This window comes from Balearica regulorum, chromosome 20 (genome assembly GCF_011004875.1).
Source record: "Balearica regulorum gibbericeps isolate bBalReg1 chromosome 20, bBalReg1.pri, whole genome shotgun sequence".
Taxonomy (NCBI): domain Eukaryota; kingdom Metazoa; phylum Chordata; class Aves; order Gruiformes; family Gruidae; genus Balearica; species Balearica regulorum.
In genome coordinates, this window is record NC_046203.1 from 817,286 (window position 1) to 832,701 (window position 15,416).

The 15,416-nt window shown below is 46.6% G+C and overlaps 1 protein-coding gene across 3 annotated transcripts; it reads left to right on the top strand.

Annotated features, from left to right (window-relative positions):
• Window positions 1-3,411: 3,411 nt before the first annotated feature.
• Window positions 3,412-15,416, top strand: GFI1B (growth factor independent 1B transcriptional repressor). Of its 3 annotated transcripts, none has more exons than XM_010311938.2 (7): window positions 3,412-3,540; window positions 8,906-9,034; window positions 10,572-10,718; window positions 11,274-11,536; window positions 11,798-11,935; window positions 12,413-12,578; window positions 13,482-15,416. In XM_010311938.2, exons 2-7 carry the CDS (start codon window positions 8,920-8,922, stop codon window positions 13,658-13,660), a joined length of 1,008 nt encoding a protein of 335 aa, XP_010310240.2. In that variant the 5' UTR covers window positions 3,412-3,540; window positions 8,906-8,919; the 3' UTR covers window positions 13,661-15,416. The 3 variants fall into 3 exon arrangements, with proteins under 3 accessions (XP_010310240.2, XP_075628712.1, XP_075628713.1); XM_075772597.1 differs by having other exon boundaries at window positions 12,410-12,578; window positions 13,482-13,789; XM_075772598.1 differs by lacking the exon at window positions 3,412-3,540 and adding an exon at window positions 7,122-8,646 and having other exon boundaries at window positions 12,410-12,578.

A 15,416-nucleotide genomic window follows, 5' to 3' on the forward strand; every position in this document is an offset into this window, starting at 1 on the left:
TGATTTTTAACTCCTGCGGCGCTGGTTGCGGTGTTTCACAGCCCTTGTCCCTGCAGGGCAGAGATGGTTCCCTCACGCTGCACCTGCAATAGGTCATCCGGCTTCTGGATGAGATAGAGTCGCTTGGAGCCAGCGTGGTTTTAATCTAGTCCTGCCTCAATGCGTGGCAATTAATATTTATTACAGTCTGGTCTGAGTGATGGTATTTTTTTTCCTGCTGTGCAGAAGACATGTTTATTTAATCTGCCACAGAAAAGAGTGGAAATTAGGATGAGCTTCAGAAAAGAGCTGGAAGCAATTAGTTGTGTTATTTTACTGTGACTTAATTACCGTAACATTCAAATTGACAAAGAAAACATGGATGCTACAGGAGGGGTTTGCTGCTAGATTTGAAAGGGAAAACAACCGCATTAGAATGGACATCATGCGTCATAATTAACCTGTTTATTATTCCTGAGTTAGACATTTAATAATCTATTTACTTAGGATGCACTGGAGCATATGACACGTAGTAAGAACTCACGGCAATACACAACATGAAACTGTGCTCAGATGCAAGCAGAACCGGCTGTACGTCCACCACGGCCCGTGTATGCCAGGGCCAGGACAAGCTTCTGTGAGCCCAAAGCCCTCTGCAGCTCTCCGTTCTCTGCAGACCCTGACACAAGAAGAGAGAACAGGGAAAATTATATCAACAGGAAGAACATAAAATCAGAATGGCTGCATGGGGCCAGCTCAAAGGTCCTTCTAGCCCAAAATACATCTCCAGCACTTTTTTTTTTTTTTTTAATTCAGGTGATAAGTTTAACAGAAGCCACAAACAGAAATCCAGGGCAGAGTAAGAACACAAGAAGCTGAGGTGATAGCTGCCTGTGCTCCCATCCTGCAACTATTTGCTCCGTAGGAACTCCTGAAATAAAGGGAGAAGGTGGGTGAGAGCTGAACCAGACACAGCCGTGTCCCCATCTCTCTTCAGGTGTTCTAGTGTAATAGTCATAAAAGCGAGTATCTGCGCCCATGATCTCAGAGATCAGTTTGTATGCAATTGTATCTGGGCTTTGCGAGATGGTGGCTACTTGAGGAAGCAGAACACCTGATAGAGATGTTTTATTTTCAGTTGCTCTATGCATAGGTTACCGACACTGGGACATAAAGTCATCCTCCTTCTCCAAAGCAGTGTGCTCTTTGGAGCACCTCAGAAATCAGCTAGCCGGTGAGGTTGTACTGAACATGTTGTTAGATTTTTTTGCACAACTGTTTTTCTATAGGGTTTTTGTGTGGCTGACTTGCTTTTACTGTCACGAGTTTAAGAGCCACATTCTGCAGCCATTTGCACTTTTTGTCAACGAGAAGTCTATATGCAGGGGTGCTGGCAGAAGCCGACTCCAATGTTTCATAAAATAACATCTCAGTCCTTTCAGCAGCTTGTCATTTTCCTGTTTTGTTTAATTCCTGTAACTGTCTTCATATGAAACCCTGAAGCTGCAATGTAGATTTTGGTTTTCTGTTACAATGCTTGTTTTTGTAGCGGGAAATGTAATCCTTCAAATGCCTGTGTTTAAGAGGATGCAAATCAGCTTGCTAGCACAATGCCTTGGGAACGTTTCTTTCATGCAAAACCCAGCTAGATAAATAAGGAGGGGAGGAGGGAGAGGGAAAGGGGATTGTTTGCTTCTATAAACAACAAGAATTAATTATGTTCAGTAAATGACAGATGGGTTAAGATCAAAATCTGAATCTTTCTCAATGTGGGTGAAATCTACACTCCTATCTCCGAGTTGCATCAAAACCCATTGCACAGCCTGTCCGGTGCCATGGGGCAATGGCAGGGCGCGATGACAAGGGCTGTGACTCGTGGCCGTCCCGGCAGAGAGCGCTAGGGCCAGCACGCCTGGCACCGCCGCCCGGCACGGCGGGATGCAAAATACCTCTGCTCTGAATCTGAAGTGTCTCTGGACCACATCTGCTCCGTCAGGAAAACACCACCCCGACAGCCCACCCTGTTGCAGGGCACAAAAGGGGTTATTGCTTCCTGGTGCTTTCACCGCCCTGAGCTGCGGTAGGAAAAGGGACCGAATTGAGTCCTGCTTTAACGCAGCCCATTGCAGAAAAGAGTGAAACATGTTTGAAAGCTCACAGTGAGCAGAAAAATGCCATGATAGAAAGGCATTTCTCTGATGGTGATGTCCCAGTCCTTGGCACTCAACAGCTGCGTGTGTGCTTATATACGTTGTAAAGTATAAGCTTCCCGGAAGGCACCTTTGCTGTCCCGACTCCAGCCGTGCACAGGGAGTGCTCTAAGTGCAGGCAGGGATAACCGAGGGCACGTACAGCTCGTGCCACTGTGCACCTGCGCACTCAGGAAGATTGTGATCATCAGAGAATAGGTGAAATCAAGGAATTACTTCTCCCCCCCCGCCCCAAGCCTTTGGGGAGATAAGCTGTCCTTCTTTGTCCCCAAATAAGCATCGTGGCCAAGGCTTCTCAAAATTGCTGCTCTCCAGGTCCTGGTCCCACCTCTACTGGGGAAAACCAGGTGATCTGAGAAAAGTCTCTCTCCCTCTGCTCCATTCTCCCTCCTTCCACCCTACCGTTACAGAGGGTTCGGCAGTCAATTATTTCACTTTTGCAAACCCATTTTTTTTGAAAGCAAGTGACAGAAGTGCAAATTCTTATTACTGCTCTTGAAGAGCTTTTTGCAAAGATGCTTGTTAATGAGCTTGCTTAATGAGCTTTCTTAAATCTATATTTATATCCTATATACAGCTGTATATAGATAGAGCAATGCCTAAAATATGTACGGATTGCACACACATATGCCTAGGAATATGAAGGCTGATTAACACACATCTTTTTCAGTTATTACCGTGCAAGTTTTTATTCTTTTTTCCTTGGAAATTGGAGAGATAAAAGATCCATTCTGGAATAAAATAATTTTGTGCATATGTGCTAGATGGTTTTGTTTATGAGACTCAAGTATGTGAGTGTGTGTATGTGAGACAGATGGTGTGTCTGTTTGTGAAAGATATGATGCGTGGATGAATGTGTGTAAAAATACAGGTTTCTTAAGAGCTATTCTTTTTTTTTTTTTTTTTTTTAAAGAAAAGACAAAATAAATGCCTGCTCAGTACATTATTTCACCGTGTCATGCTCTTTGTCAATATGACAGGGAGTATTCCTGCAGCAGGCGAAGCTGCCCCAGAAAGTGAAGGGTGCTGCCCCCAGGGTTCCGAGCCGGGCATCGTGAATTCTCTTCAAGTTTTCAAAGTCCTGGAAAGTTTTGATAAGCAAATACTTTCTGGGCTCTGCTTCTCTATTGGCTGTTTCTTCACCGCCAGATTTTGACACAAATAATCTGATTGAAAAATCAGGGAGGGGAACAGGGGCAAAAAAAAACAGAGAGAGAAAAAAGGAGAAGTGTCTATTTCAGCAGACGGCGACTTAGTGAAAAAGTGGAAGAGGAGTCCAGAGAGAAGACGACGTCTTGCTTGTCTGGGGAGATTTCAAGGCGAATCCAGTAAAGCAAAGTCCCCCAAACAGGTGATTTATTTATTCTTTTAATCACTTTTTAATTTCACTGTTTTTCTAACTTCTCTGAGATGTTTTTCTAAGCTTTTTCTTCTTCTTTCCTTGTGTTTGCAAATATGTAACATATTCCACTGCGTAAGTCACTTGTCCTGAGGATTCCTTTATGATAATGGTTCGCTTAAATGAGTCAAACCTTTTAAAATTATGTACCATATACTCACTCTCCCATGTGAAAACAGTAAGAGTAGAACAAAATAGAAAAGATGTGACAATGGTCTGAGATACCTGCGTCCCAGCAAGTTCCATGCAGCAGGAACAGTTTCCAGACGTAGACTTTTGTACTTAAGCATTGAGGAGAGGGCGTACTCTGTTTTTCCTTTTAATTGCTCTTTTACAGGGCCAGACCTTTAAATTCAGAAAACAGCACACCTTTGCTGACATCAATCTATGCCAGTTTTTCTAGACGAGAATTCAGTCTCTCCTGTTCGGAATTTTGCTTCAGCGCTGTCTTTTCTTTTATTATTTTTCCATCCTTTCTCAGTACATGCTGATTAATGTGACAATTTTTAGCATATGGAATTAGCTATGTATAGAAGCTCCTCATATACCACCAGATTGATTCGCTACATTAAGCAGGAAAACAAATGATTTGCAAGTTCACGCAGTAAATGCATCTATAGGTTAAGGGGATATAGAGTTTGTTAGATTGCACTGTGTAGGTCTATTTATCCCTGGAAGCCTAAGGCAAAGTTTGCTGCAGCCAGTGGCATTCCCAACATCACCAGGAGCTAAATGAGGTTGCTAAAGAACAAATGCTGCAATTATATTCTAAACAGTTTTTTTCTAGATACTACAGATATACAAGCATTTCCATTTCACTTCTTGGACAAAATTTCCACCATAGTTTGCTACCCCTGCCTTAATGGCCATTTGCCCAGTCTTACCACAGGAATTAACAATGTTCTGCTCATTTTTCCACTCCAAAACCCACATTCAAATCAGTTGCCCCAAGTTCGATTTTGCAAGGGTGGACCACTGAAGACATGATTAATTTTGTTGTAAAGAGCTGGAATTCTCTTTGAATATGACTTTAAAGACTCGGGAGTCCATAAAACCTCTTATTTTATTTGGACTCTTAAAAATTTCAGACACAGGTCGGGTTCTGTTTTATGCTTTTTTTCTTCAAAAATGTAGTCGTCTGAAAGACAAACTAGCCTTTATTTTTGGTAGCTTCACTTTTGCCAGAAAGAACAGAAAACAGCAATATTAAGATTTAAATATCAATTAAGCAATGGGAAGGAAATAAGTGTCTTCTATCCTAAAACTTTGTACACTCATCAACTTATATGAAGACATATCAATTATAAGTTAAAATAAAGCATTTCTACTGAGTGTAGCAGGGAAAAGAGTTTCATCTCTACAATTAAGCTTGTAAATTTGAAAAAAAGGATTACTTGAATTTAGGGGAAAATGAAAGTCAGCTTTAGAATAGAATTTACACTGCAAACTGGGTTCCTGATTCAGCGTGGCACAATCCTGCAAACACCTGTCCCGAATACGGTGTTTTGTGTTATGAATCATCTCTGAAGGAACCGGAGAGAACAGCTCCGTAATCTAATTCATCAGGAATATGGATTTCTTCTAAATTGTATCACAGGACCCAGTCCTGGGTTTTTGGGAACTGTGAGGTGCCGTGCAGTGAAGCGGGAGTTAGGGCTTCACGAGGAACATAGGATCAAGTGAAATTAGGATCCTGAAGTCAGAAACCACCCCCTAAAAAAACCCCAAACCCTTTTAATTTGGTTTTCGTGCAATCTCCAGTGTTTCAGTATTACATTACAGTTTTACGTGTAATACTCGGCAAAATCACCAGAGAGCATCGCTGAGGATGAAGGAGCTTTGAGTGTGGACACAGGAGGGGAACCCGCTGGGTCTGCTTTCAGATCTGGCCAGGGAATTTTTAACTGGTAAAAGAAGCCCTTCCAAGGAGCTTCAAGTTAGGTACCCAAAATAGCGACGCAGGTTCCTTTCCCTTGGGTCCTTTCAGCTGTCTTTTCCTCAGGGCAGATTACTACGTTATTGTACAGATAGACCAATGGCAAACAAATCAGAATGTCAATTCTAGCCGGCTACTGATTTGATGTTCTCTAGTGAAGCCAAACAATGCCACAACACTTGCATTTCGGGCAGGCTCTCCTGCCCAAGCAATGAACTCCCTTGTGCACTTGCCAGTCAAGGTAGAAACTGCTGCCACAGGGGCTGGCAAGAACACACCCCATAAAAATAAAGTTTAATTTTTAGCAAAAGGTTGAAGCTAAATTCCGTTGGAAGCTTCAATGACATTAAGATGTAGCGGTGTCTGTTGCCCATAGCACTACTGTCCCTGTGAAATATAGTTAGCCATTAGTAGCAGCTGATCACTTCCTACGCATAATCTTGAGTTTCAAGGAGAAATGGTATTTTTTCTCTCACAATCTGTGCTTCGAGTTTTCCTCTAACCCGGTTGTGTGAATCACAAAGACAGTCCAATGCAGTTGTTAATTAACTATGCTTTGGGCTCCCAGTTCCTGTTTTCTCTGTAAAATGGGGTGGGGGAAGGTAACTTCCTTTTGTAACGTTCAGTAGTGCATTAAAGATCGTTGTGCTCAGTAGAGGCCCTTATCAGCCAGCAAGATACTGGACCAAATTTGACTTCTACATATGCTGGGGCAAACGCATCCAGAAAAATCCCGTTGATTCAGGTGCATCCACTTTCAACTGCCATCAGAAAAGAGGGGCTGTGCTGAGTGCCTTCGTGTACTTAGCGTATGGGTGCTACCGTAAAACACTGTAAGATTGCTTCCGCCACCCATCTCCAGTCCTCGAATTTACCTGGCCGAGCTGTCTGGCTACTGCCGTGGGGTCGTGTAGCCCACGGGCATGGAGAGAGTCCGGCAGCAGGCATTGCTGGGCACGGGCTGCCGCCCTGCCTTCAGCTACCCGCTCCCAGAACCTCTTCCTCCGCTCTCTTGGAAGCCCAGGGAAATTAACTGGTTAATTCAGGCAGAGAAATCCCATGTCTAAAGCTTGCTGGTAGGAGTAGCTTCCATTGTGGACACAGTTGTGCCCCACCACATGGGAAAATCCCTTTGACAGGAGTGGAAGTTCCACGTATAAAGGGTTTGTGGCAGGACGTTAACTTGGGGCATGTCTATGTTGCACAGATACCCTGTGTGGGGCCGCGACTAGAGAGACCCTCCTGTTACGCCTCTGCGCTAGGCACTGCCGGTAGGATGCGAGGTGCACAGGCTCAGCGGAGCACGCTGCTGGAAGGGTTATGCCCGTTGCAGAACAGTCCCATGTTGGTACCGAGCTGGAGGTATTCCTGTGCACGGAGCCTTTCGCCAGGCAGAGATACACTTTGTGATACTTAGAAGGAACCTCCTTAGAGAGTTACAGGAGATGCCATGCAGGAGATGCCATGCAGGAGATGCAAAACACAGCAATGCACTTCAGCATCCCTTCCCCCAAGGGCATACTTATGGTTCATTCTCAGTACTGTTTTGTCCTCTTTCTAAAATTAAATTAACAAATCTACTCTTGGCCTCTGTTTTCTCTTCTTCATCTCAAGTTACATGCAAATTTCTTGGAAAAATATGAAGAAAAACAGGTGAGTCATTTCAGAAGAAAAAAATGGCTAGAGACACCAAGAGCTATCCCTGAAGTCATAGAAGAAACAGTGGGAATCCTGGACCAGATTTAAGACGACAGCTAAGCTGTAACTGCATTTCCAAAGGCGGCTGGGCTGGCGAGCACCTGGCTCTCGCCAACAGCAGTGGGCTTGGCAATCCACCTCTCCACAGCAGACCTTGCTGTGTGAATTCCACGGTACACGTACCTGCTGCCGTAGGCACCGCCGTGAACGTGGCCCTCGGACCTTTAAACAAAACACCGCTGGGCTGCGTAATTATATTTAGCATGTAGGGGTAGTGCAGGCACTAAGGAGAAGACCTTTTCCATCCCTGGCTGTTTGGGATTACAGCAGCCCACACTGTTCTGTCCTGACTTACACAGACGTTTCAGGTCATTCCTACTTAACAGGAGCAAAATTTGTTCTTTGGGGTTTTTTGGTTTGGTTTTTTGTTTTGTTTTGTTTTGTTTTTAGTAAATAAGTAGACTACACTTAACTGCTCTCAGGAAAACCCAAAACTTAATAATGAACTTTCCCATCAACAGAGAGCCAGGACGTACTGCTGACTTTTCATATGAAATATTGCAAGATTTGCTTTTAGTGCTACTATCCTGAACAATTACAAGGGAAAATGCAAATATGTATGCAAATAAGGCGCCAGCTGATATTGCCATACACAGCATCGAGCCTGTTGTCGTACTGCCGACATGAGAACAGTTACTAGCCGTGGGGAGCGGGCACAGGGCGGGCTGGGTTCTGGGTAGTAAAGATAACAGATACATTGCAAGAGAATTTTGTGTGATTAAATTTCAGCATTTTATGTTTGTTCCTAACCCGTCATTTCAACGGTCTGTGATATTTGAGTCAGATCCAAAAGGTAACCTCTCTCACGCAGCTCTGCCTCTGCGTGACTGTTTGTCAGCCAGAATACAAACTGCTCAAGCTATGGCCAGCGAGAAGAAAACCCACCACACATCATGGCTGCAGGGATTTTCCACTGTCTCTCTCCTATTATGGATGTTGTTTCTATAATTATTATTTGTGTAGCAGTTTCGCAGAGGAGCCCACATCACGGCTTGGGACCGCGCTCTTCTAGGTGCGGCACAAACACGGAGACAGACCCTTTCTCAAAGGGCTGAGCTCCAACCTGCGGTCCCCACGGTCTCCTCGCTGGGAGGGACCGTGTCCTGCAGCCGGAGCAGAGAGCTACAGGAGAGGGGTCCCGGCTTCTAATGATCTTTGCCACAGACGCAGTTTTGGTCTGTAACACAGCACGCGATTTGAGCATGCCTCTGTTTCTCCACCTGCAATATAAAGGCAGCAGTAAGCCTTTCCTCAACCTAGGGGTAGATTATGAAGTGTCATTTTTGCAGACTATACGGTAATCTGCAATCCCATCTTCAATCTGCCATCCCATCTCTACATTCAGTGGCACAGACTGTCTCGCGGTAAGATTTTTCGCTTAGCCCCCTCCACAGCTGTGTGTTCGCCCCAGAGCTGAGATCCATCACGTGCCTGAACCCATGCAACCACTCCCTGCTCTTCAGCTGGGTTCAGGGACTTTTGAGATGAGCTCTCTGTCTCCCTAGTAGAAGAGTTTTAATTCTCACCGCTGCTGCATACAGAGCTGATGTGATGGGGGCACAAATGAGAAATCACCCCCAAACCACAGAGGTTTACCTGCTGGTTTTCTGTGTTTCTGTGCAGGCAGTGAATGGAAAATGCCACGTTCCTTTTTGGTGAAGAGCAAAAAGGCTCATACCTACCATCACCACCGCTTTGTGGAAGATGACCTGCCTATACTCACATGGGATCCAATAAGCTCTCCCTTCACTGGTGAGTCAATCCATCCCCTGGGCTTGTAGGAATACACCAAGGCAAATCAATAATTGAGTGGGCGAGCTAAGGGAGTAGAATGAGTGAGCTAAAGAGCAACTAAAGGCTTCCACACGGGGATGTCAGTCTAAGGACAAACTGATCCCCTACTGTGTGCCCTCTTTCTCTAGTCCAAATCCACGGTGTCTCACCGAACCCAAATTTAGATCCTCCCTTTGTTTCCTGCTGGGTTGCTGGGCAGATTTGAGATATAAGATTGCTGTGTGGCGTTGGTCATGTTTGGGAAAGATGGCCAACTTCAGGTAATCAACAGTTGGGAAAAGAGCTTGCACTTAGTTATCAGTCTTCTACAAACTCACAACTCTGCCACCTCGATCTCCAGCTTGCTATGTTCGCTGCCCACTTTCTCTCTGGACCTGCATGTTCTCTACGTCAGTGCGTTACCACCTCCTCCCGATGATTTGCAAGGGAGGTTACAGCTAGAGTGAGAAAATACTAGTGATGCCCTAACACTGACTGTGAAAGGAGTCCTACGCACTCACAGGTGAAGGGCCAGCCGCTACACACTGTATTAACACCAACCAACACTGCTCTGCCTGTGCCGGCTGTCCTCCCTCTGCTCCCGTTTGTGCTCTCCCACAGCCACCCATGCAGTGGCAGGGCCGGGGCAATTACCTTCTTCCTTCAGGCACCATTCAAATTTTCTTTATGCAAATCAAGGATCAACTTACCCTTTGTTCTAGCCCTGGCTATCAAATTAGAGTCCAGCCCTATGATAAGTTTGATAAAAAAGAAAGGAGGTGACATTTTAAGTTTGATTCCTGCCATCATCCTTTGGCCATTTGTTGTGTCTCTCTGGCGCACAAGAGGGTTTGGATGACAGATGACTACTGTCCTCCAGCAGCCCAGTCCCACCTCCAGCAGAAAGGAGGCACGTGCATTGGACTCCTGTCCATTTTAGATTCTTACTATGAAGTCTACTTCTAACAAGGGGTGGTTGGTCTCTTTAAGGGCTGGGACAAGGATGGAGAAATGGGAGCGTGGGCAGGAGGAGACAAGGCTCCATGCTCACCCTTGCAACTGCGTGAGCAGTTACCTCCCCTCTCTGCTTCCCTACTCGGCTGTCCATAAATTCAAGTTAACAATACAGAGCTCTCTTAGGAGAGGGGTGGGGAGGTTAATAAGTTAGTGATTGTTAGTTACCCTCACAAATGAAAAGGGTTTTAAATAGGGAAATGACTCTTACAGACATGTGGCCTTCTAGGGTTAATTTTCTCTAACTATATAGGGTATCAAGTGTCCTATCATTTCTTCCTGCCCCCCTCTACCTTGCCTATCTCATCCTGCTTGGAATTTCCCTTTCTCAGCAATGGGCAGACCTTGATTGCTGTGCTGATTGCACCGCTCTGCACTTACTCAGGGAACTGAGCACAGGCTCACGTATCCAAGCATGAGTTCATACATAAGTACAAACCCCACCTCAACAGCTTCTTAACAGCTAGAATAAACTAACTGTGACTCTACTGCATGATTACAGCCATAGGAGACAAGACACTGGAGGACATCAAGAAGCAGGACCTAGAATGTGTGGTTCCTAAACAAGAAAAGGACCCAGCTGCACTGAAAGAAGAAAGCGTCCCTGTCCAGTACCTGAGCAGGATGCTGCCAGGCCCTTCAGCTCAAGGTCTGCTACCCAAGATCACAAGTGCAAAAGAGTCAGGGCTGGGCTGGCTTACAGAGGCCCTATGACTGGGTCCAGATTTTCAGTAAATGGCAGCTCTTATTTTGACGTCTATGGTCAAACTTGTCCCAGGCGGAGCTCATCAGGAGCATTCTGTATTTCCCTTTACGCTTCTGGTCTAGATCAGCATTTCCCTGAAGGATCGCACTGTGATTCCCAGTGAGTCAGCCTCCACATTTCAAGGACTAAGCAATTCCCTGCTCTGTGGGTCAAGGCGGGTGGCCACATGATACTTGTTCAAACACCACATGAAGCAGAGCTAGTAGGGGAGTTAATATTTCAATAGCATCCCCTCCCCCATAAAAATTCCTCAGATTGAAATCAAAGTCATGATAGGAACTTTGTATGGGGATCAGGATTTGAATCAAAGAAGGAGGAGTTACCAACTGCAGCTCCCAGTGTCAGGCAGGACATTAAATGGGGGAATGGTACCTGGGGAACTTTTTTACTGGTGCCCAGCTGCAGGCAATGGCATGACATTCGCTTCTCCCTCTCCAGAGATGGCTGTCCCAGGTCTGCAGATCAAAGACTGCACTAGCACGACAAGCACCCCTACCTTCTACAAAACCAGCTTTTCTTGGGATGCTTTCCATTTGCCATACAGCTACCGACAGATGTCTTCTACCATGCAGTCAGCCCTCCTGGAGCACCCTGTCAGCCTGTACGGAAGCCACCTCCTGCCAAGCTCCGAGCCCCCGCTGGATTACAGCATGCATTACTCCTCGGATATGGAGACCTACCACTGTGTGAAGTGCAACAAGGTGTGTGTCAGATGAAAACCTCGGGGATGGAGAGGGTCTGGAGTGATTTTCATTGCATACATCAGCATTTCACTGGGTTACACCAAGTGCAATGCATGCAGCTCAGAATGGGGACCTACTGACTAGGGAAAAAGGGCACTGGGAATGATGCAGTTCACATGGCCCACGAGATGGAGGAATCAAATAAAGAGAAGGAACTGAAAACAGGGATAGCGACACAGCTGCCTCAAGTAAAAAAATCACTGGCATTTTGTTTTGCAGGTATTCTCCACTCCCCATGGACTGGAGGTCCATGTCCGAAGGTCTCATAGTGGGACCCGGCCCTTCGCTTGTGAAGTATGTGGCAAAACCTTTGGACACGCTGTAAGCCTGGAGCAGCACACCAATATTCACTCCCAGGTGGGTAACGTGTTTCCAGAGAACCAGGTCTGCAGAGCTCATGAGTGCTTGGACCAGACCTGAGTTGTTGCTTACTCCGTTATAAAGGAAGTGACATTTCCAAGGTTACAAACGTGATGGGTTTCCTGTAGCACCCAATGACAATGATAGGAGCTCTGAAGACCACAGATCATAGATCTTAGTCTCATAAATCTCAGACTGCCCTTGAGAATTCCTTGGATGGGAGGGGAGGATTGTTGCTACTGGTTCTTCTGTGCCTCGCCTCCTCCTAAAGGGCACAGGAATTTGGATCACAAGATGTAAACCGTTTCCATAAGTAACCCTCCCTGCATTCTCTTTGTACTGCCCCTAGCACATCAGTCCACAAGCTGAGGAGATTTGCTTATCAAATCTACTGTTCTCAGAGGTTTAACACTCTTCAGGCTCTGTCACATGTCTTGCAGCCACAGGCATCCCATGATTTTCTTTCCCTAGCAGGAAAGAAGTTTTGAGTGCAAGATGTGTGGGAAGACATTCAAACGTTCCTCCACCCTCTCCACTCATCTACTGATCCATTCAGACACACGGCCTTATCCCTGCCAATACTGTGGCAAGCGCTTCCACCAGAAGTCGGATATGAAGAAACACACTTACATCCACACCGGTGAGAAACAAAATATTCACAATAAGCAAATGCAAATTACAGTCCGTCATACTGATATACATAGTCCCCAGACACAGAGATATTGGACCGGGGGTGTGTCCAGAGGCACTGGAAATTTATTTGTCCCTACGCAGTAAGACAGCAGAAGGTCTAAGCATCACTGTGATGCATGTCATAGAATCAGAGCCTTTGGGTTGGAAGGGACCTCCCCAGCCCATCCAGTGCCACCCCTGCCATGGGCAGGGACACCCTCCACTAGCCCAGGTTGCCCAAAGCCCCATCCAACCTGGCCTTGACCACTGCCAGGGAGCCAGGGGCAGCCACAGCTTCTCTGGGCAACCTATTCTAGTGCCTCACTACCCTCATAGTGAAGAATTTCTTCCTTATATCCAATCTAAATCTACCCTCTTTCAGCTCCAACAGCTCCACGTCTGTCTTATGTTGGGGACCCCAGAGCTGCACACAGTACCCCAGGTGGGGTCTCAGCAGAGCGGAGCAGAGGGGCAGAATCCCCTCCCTCGACCTGCTGGTCACGCTGCTTTAGATGCAGCCCAGGACACGGGTGGCTTTCTGGGCTGCAAGTGCACATTTCTGGGTCATGCTGAGCTGCTCATGTCCTCGTCTGTGTGACAGGGACGTAGTTATTGACCAGCCTCCAGTGCATGTCATGGTCATACCCAGCCCTGGATGCAGACAGGACAGGGGCCACACAGCTGGGGAGGACTGCCTCTGGTTCTTCTCACCCTCTGCTGCTGGATCAGAGTGCAGACACATAAGCAGGACAGCAGGGCTAGCAGCACCTTGATGCTGAAGCATTGGTCAGGTCTGAGTCTGCTAAAGGGCATTTCTACCTCCCTTCTCTCATCTGTGAAAATGTTTCTTACCATCTTCTCTGCCTTGCAGGGGAGAAGCCCCACAAATGCCAGGTATGCGGCAAAGCCTTCAGCCAGAGCTCCAACCTCATCACTCACAGCCGCAAGCACACTGGCTTCAAGCCCTTCAGCTGTGAGCTCTGTGCCAAGGGCTTCCAGCGCAAGGTGGATCTACGGAGGCACAGAGAGACCCAACACAGTCTCAAGTGAGGGATGGCTCCAGGTCTTTGCTGGAGCTCCCTCTGCCAGTACATGCTCCAGGGAAGAAGAATGTCCCTAGCATCTCCATCCAGCATGGGGGTGCCCACCTCATAAAGCTCATACAGCTTCCTATGTTCCCCTGGGGACTGGCAAAGTCGTGTCATTGGCTTTGGTGTTCTGGTGCCCCAGGCCCTTGCACATCCCAAGAGGTGACAAAGAAACCTGTGGGAGCTCTCACTTTTCCATTACAACAGGTACCAGCCCAGATCCAACATCACCTGCGCAAGTGCAAATCCAGAGGAATTCCTCCAGGGTCACTGTTGCTCTGGATTTACCAGATTTTGCAGAATTCGGTTCATCAGACTGACCATCAGTGAGATGGGAACTCCTGGACTAGTGGCAGCAACAATCTGTGCCAAGCTAGTGCCGTGACCATGTTCTGCTTTGATGGTTAGGAAGATAAGGCTGGGCCATGCAAATAGGTCGCATTCAGTGAGCTGTGTTCAGCCTGGACAGGGCTTCTGCAGAGGCTCGCCCAGGTCATAAATTCTGGCAACAGACACCAAAAGTCATTTTCTTTCAGCGGAGCATTTACTGTGATCAAATGACAAGTTAACTGTGTTGTATTTTTAGCTTGGAGTGGGAGGAAAACACTGAAAAACCAGCTCCTATCCCTAGCCGGTAACAGGGGTCTCTCAACGTGTTCCTGATCTGCACCACACTGCAAAGATCCCTGGGCTAGTGGCGACCAAGCGAGCTCCAGGAAGAGCCCTGCCACAGCACTAGGCATAAGCTAATAAGCCCCACGTCTCTGTACCACGCGCGAGAGACTGGCTGCTCTGGGAATCAGGGCTGGTATGTCCCACAGTATTTCACTGCATGCTGGACATACCGACTTTGAGCTGTCCTGAGCAATCCTGTGTCACTGCATGGTCAGGAACAGCCCTTGGATATCAATGTCAAGGGCTAGAGAGTTCTGCTTTCCAGCCACTCTCGTAAAGGAGGAAATGACCTAGCCTGTACACATTGGCATAGTATGCAAGTATCTTACAAATATTATACAAACAGAGCAGTGCTATTTCCTCCTTCTTCCAGGTCTAGAGCACTGGAAGAAGTAAAGCGCCAGTTCCCCTCCAAGCTCGGCTAGGTTCCCACTGTATAGCCTTTGGCAAGTCACTGCACGGGGCTTTTATTTCTCCACCCCTCCTGGTGATGTGGAGTCATTCACTCAGGTTTGTAGAGTCCCTCGAGTTCTTAACAGGAAGGACAAAGTAGTATTATAGCATTAAAAACACAAGTGCTTTCAGTTAAGCAGGGCATTGTAGCCGTGCACAGCCCACTCCGTCACTACATCCCTGAACACGTGGCCTCGGACAATGGCACCAGCGGGAAGCACCCTGGGAACGGGCTGTGGCACTTGCCATTTCACTCCAATGCTGATGAAGGAGAGCTGCCATCATGGGCAAAGAAGAAATGGTCCAAGTGGAAAAACTGATTTATTGCCAGGAGAGAAGTCGTCTGTCCTGCCCTCAGTTACACTGCTGTAAATCCAAAGTTATCCTCCTAAGACCTACAACGAACCTGTCCCTGTGTGATGCTGTGCCTAAGCTGTTAGTCATTAATGTGCATTCTGGAAGCTCAAAACAAGAGTCTGTACTCCTGGCTTTACTTGTACACTGTAAATATGTATTTATACATATTCTAATGTATATTTTTATTGCACTATAGCAGACAGTGACAACATGTACAGGCCTGCTGGGATTTA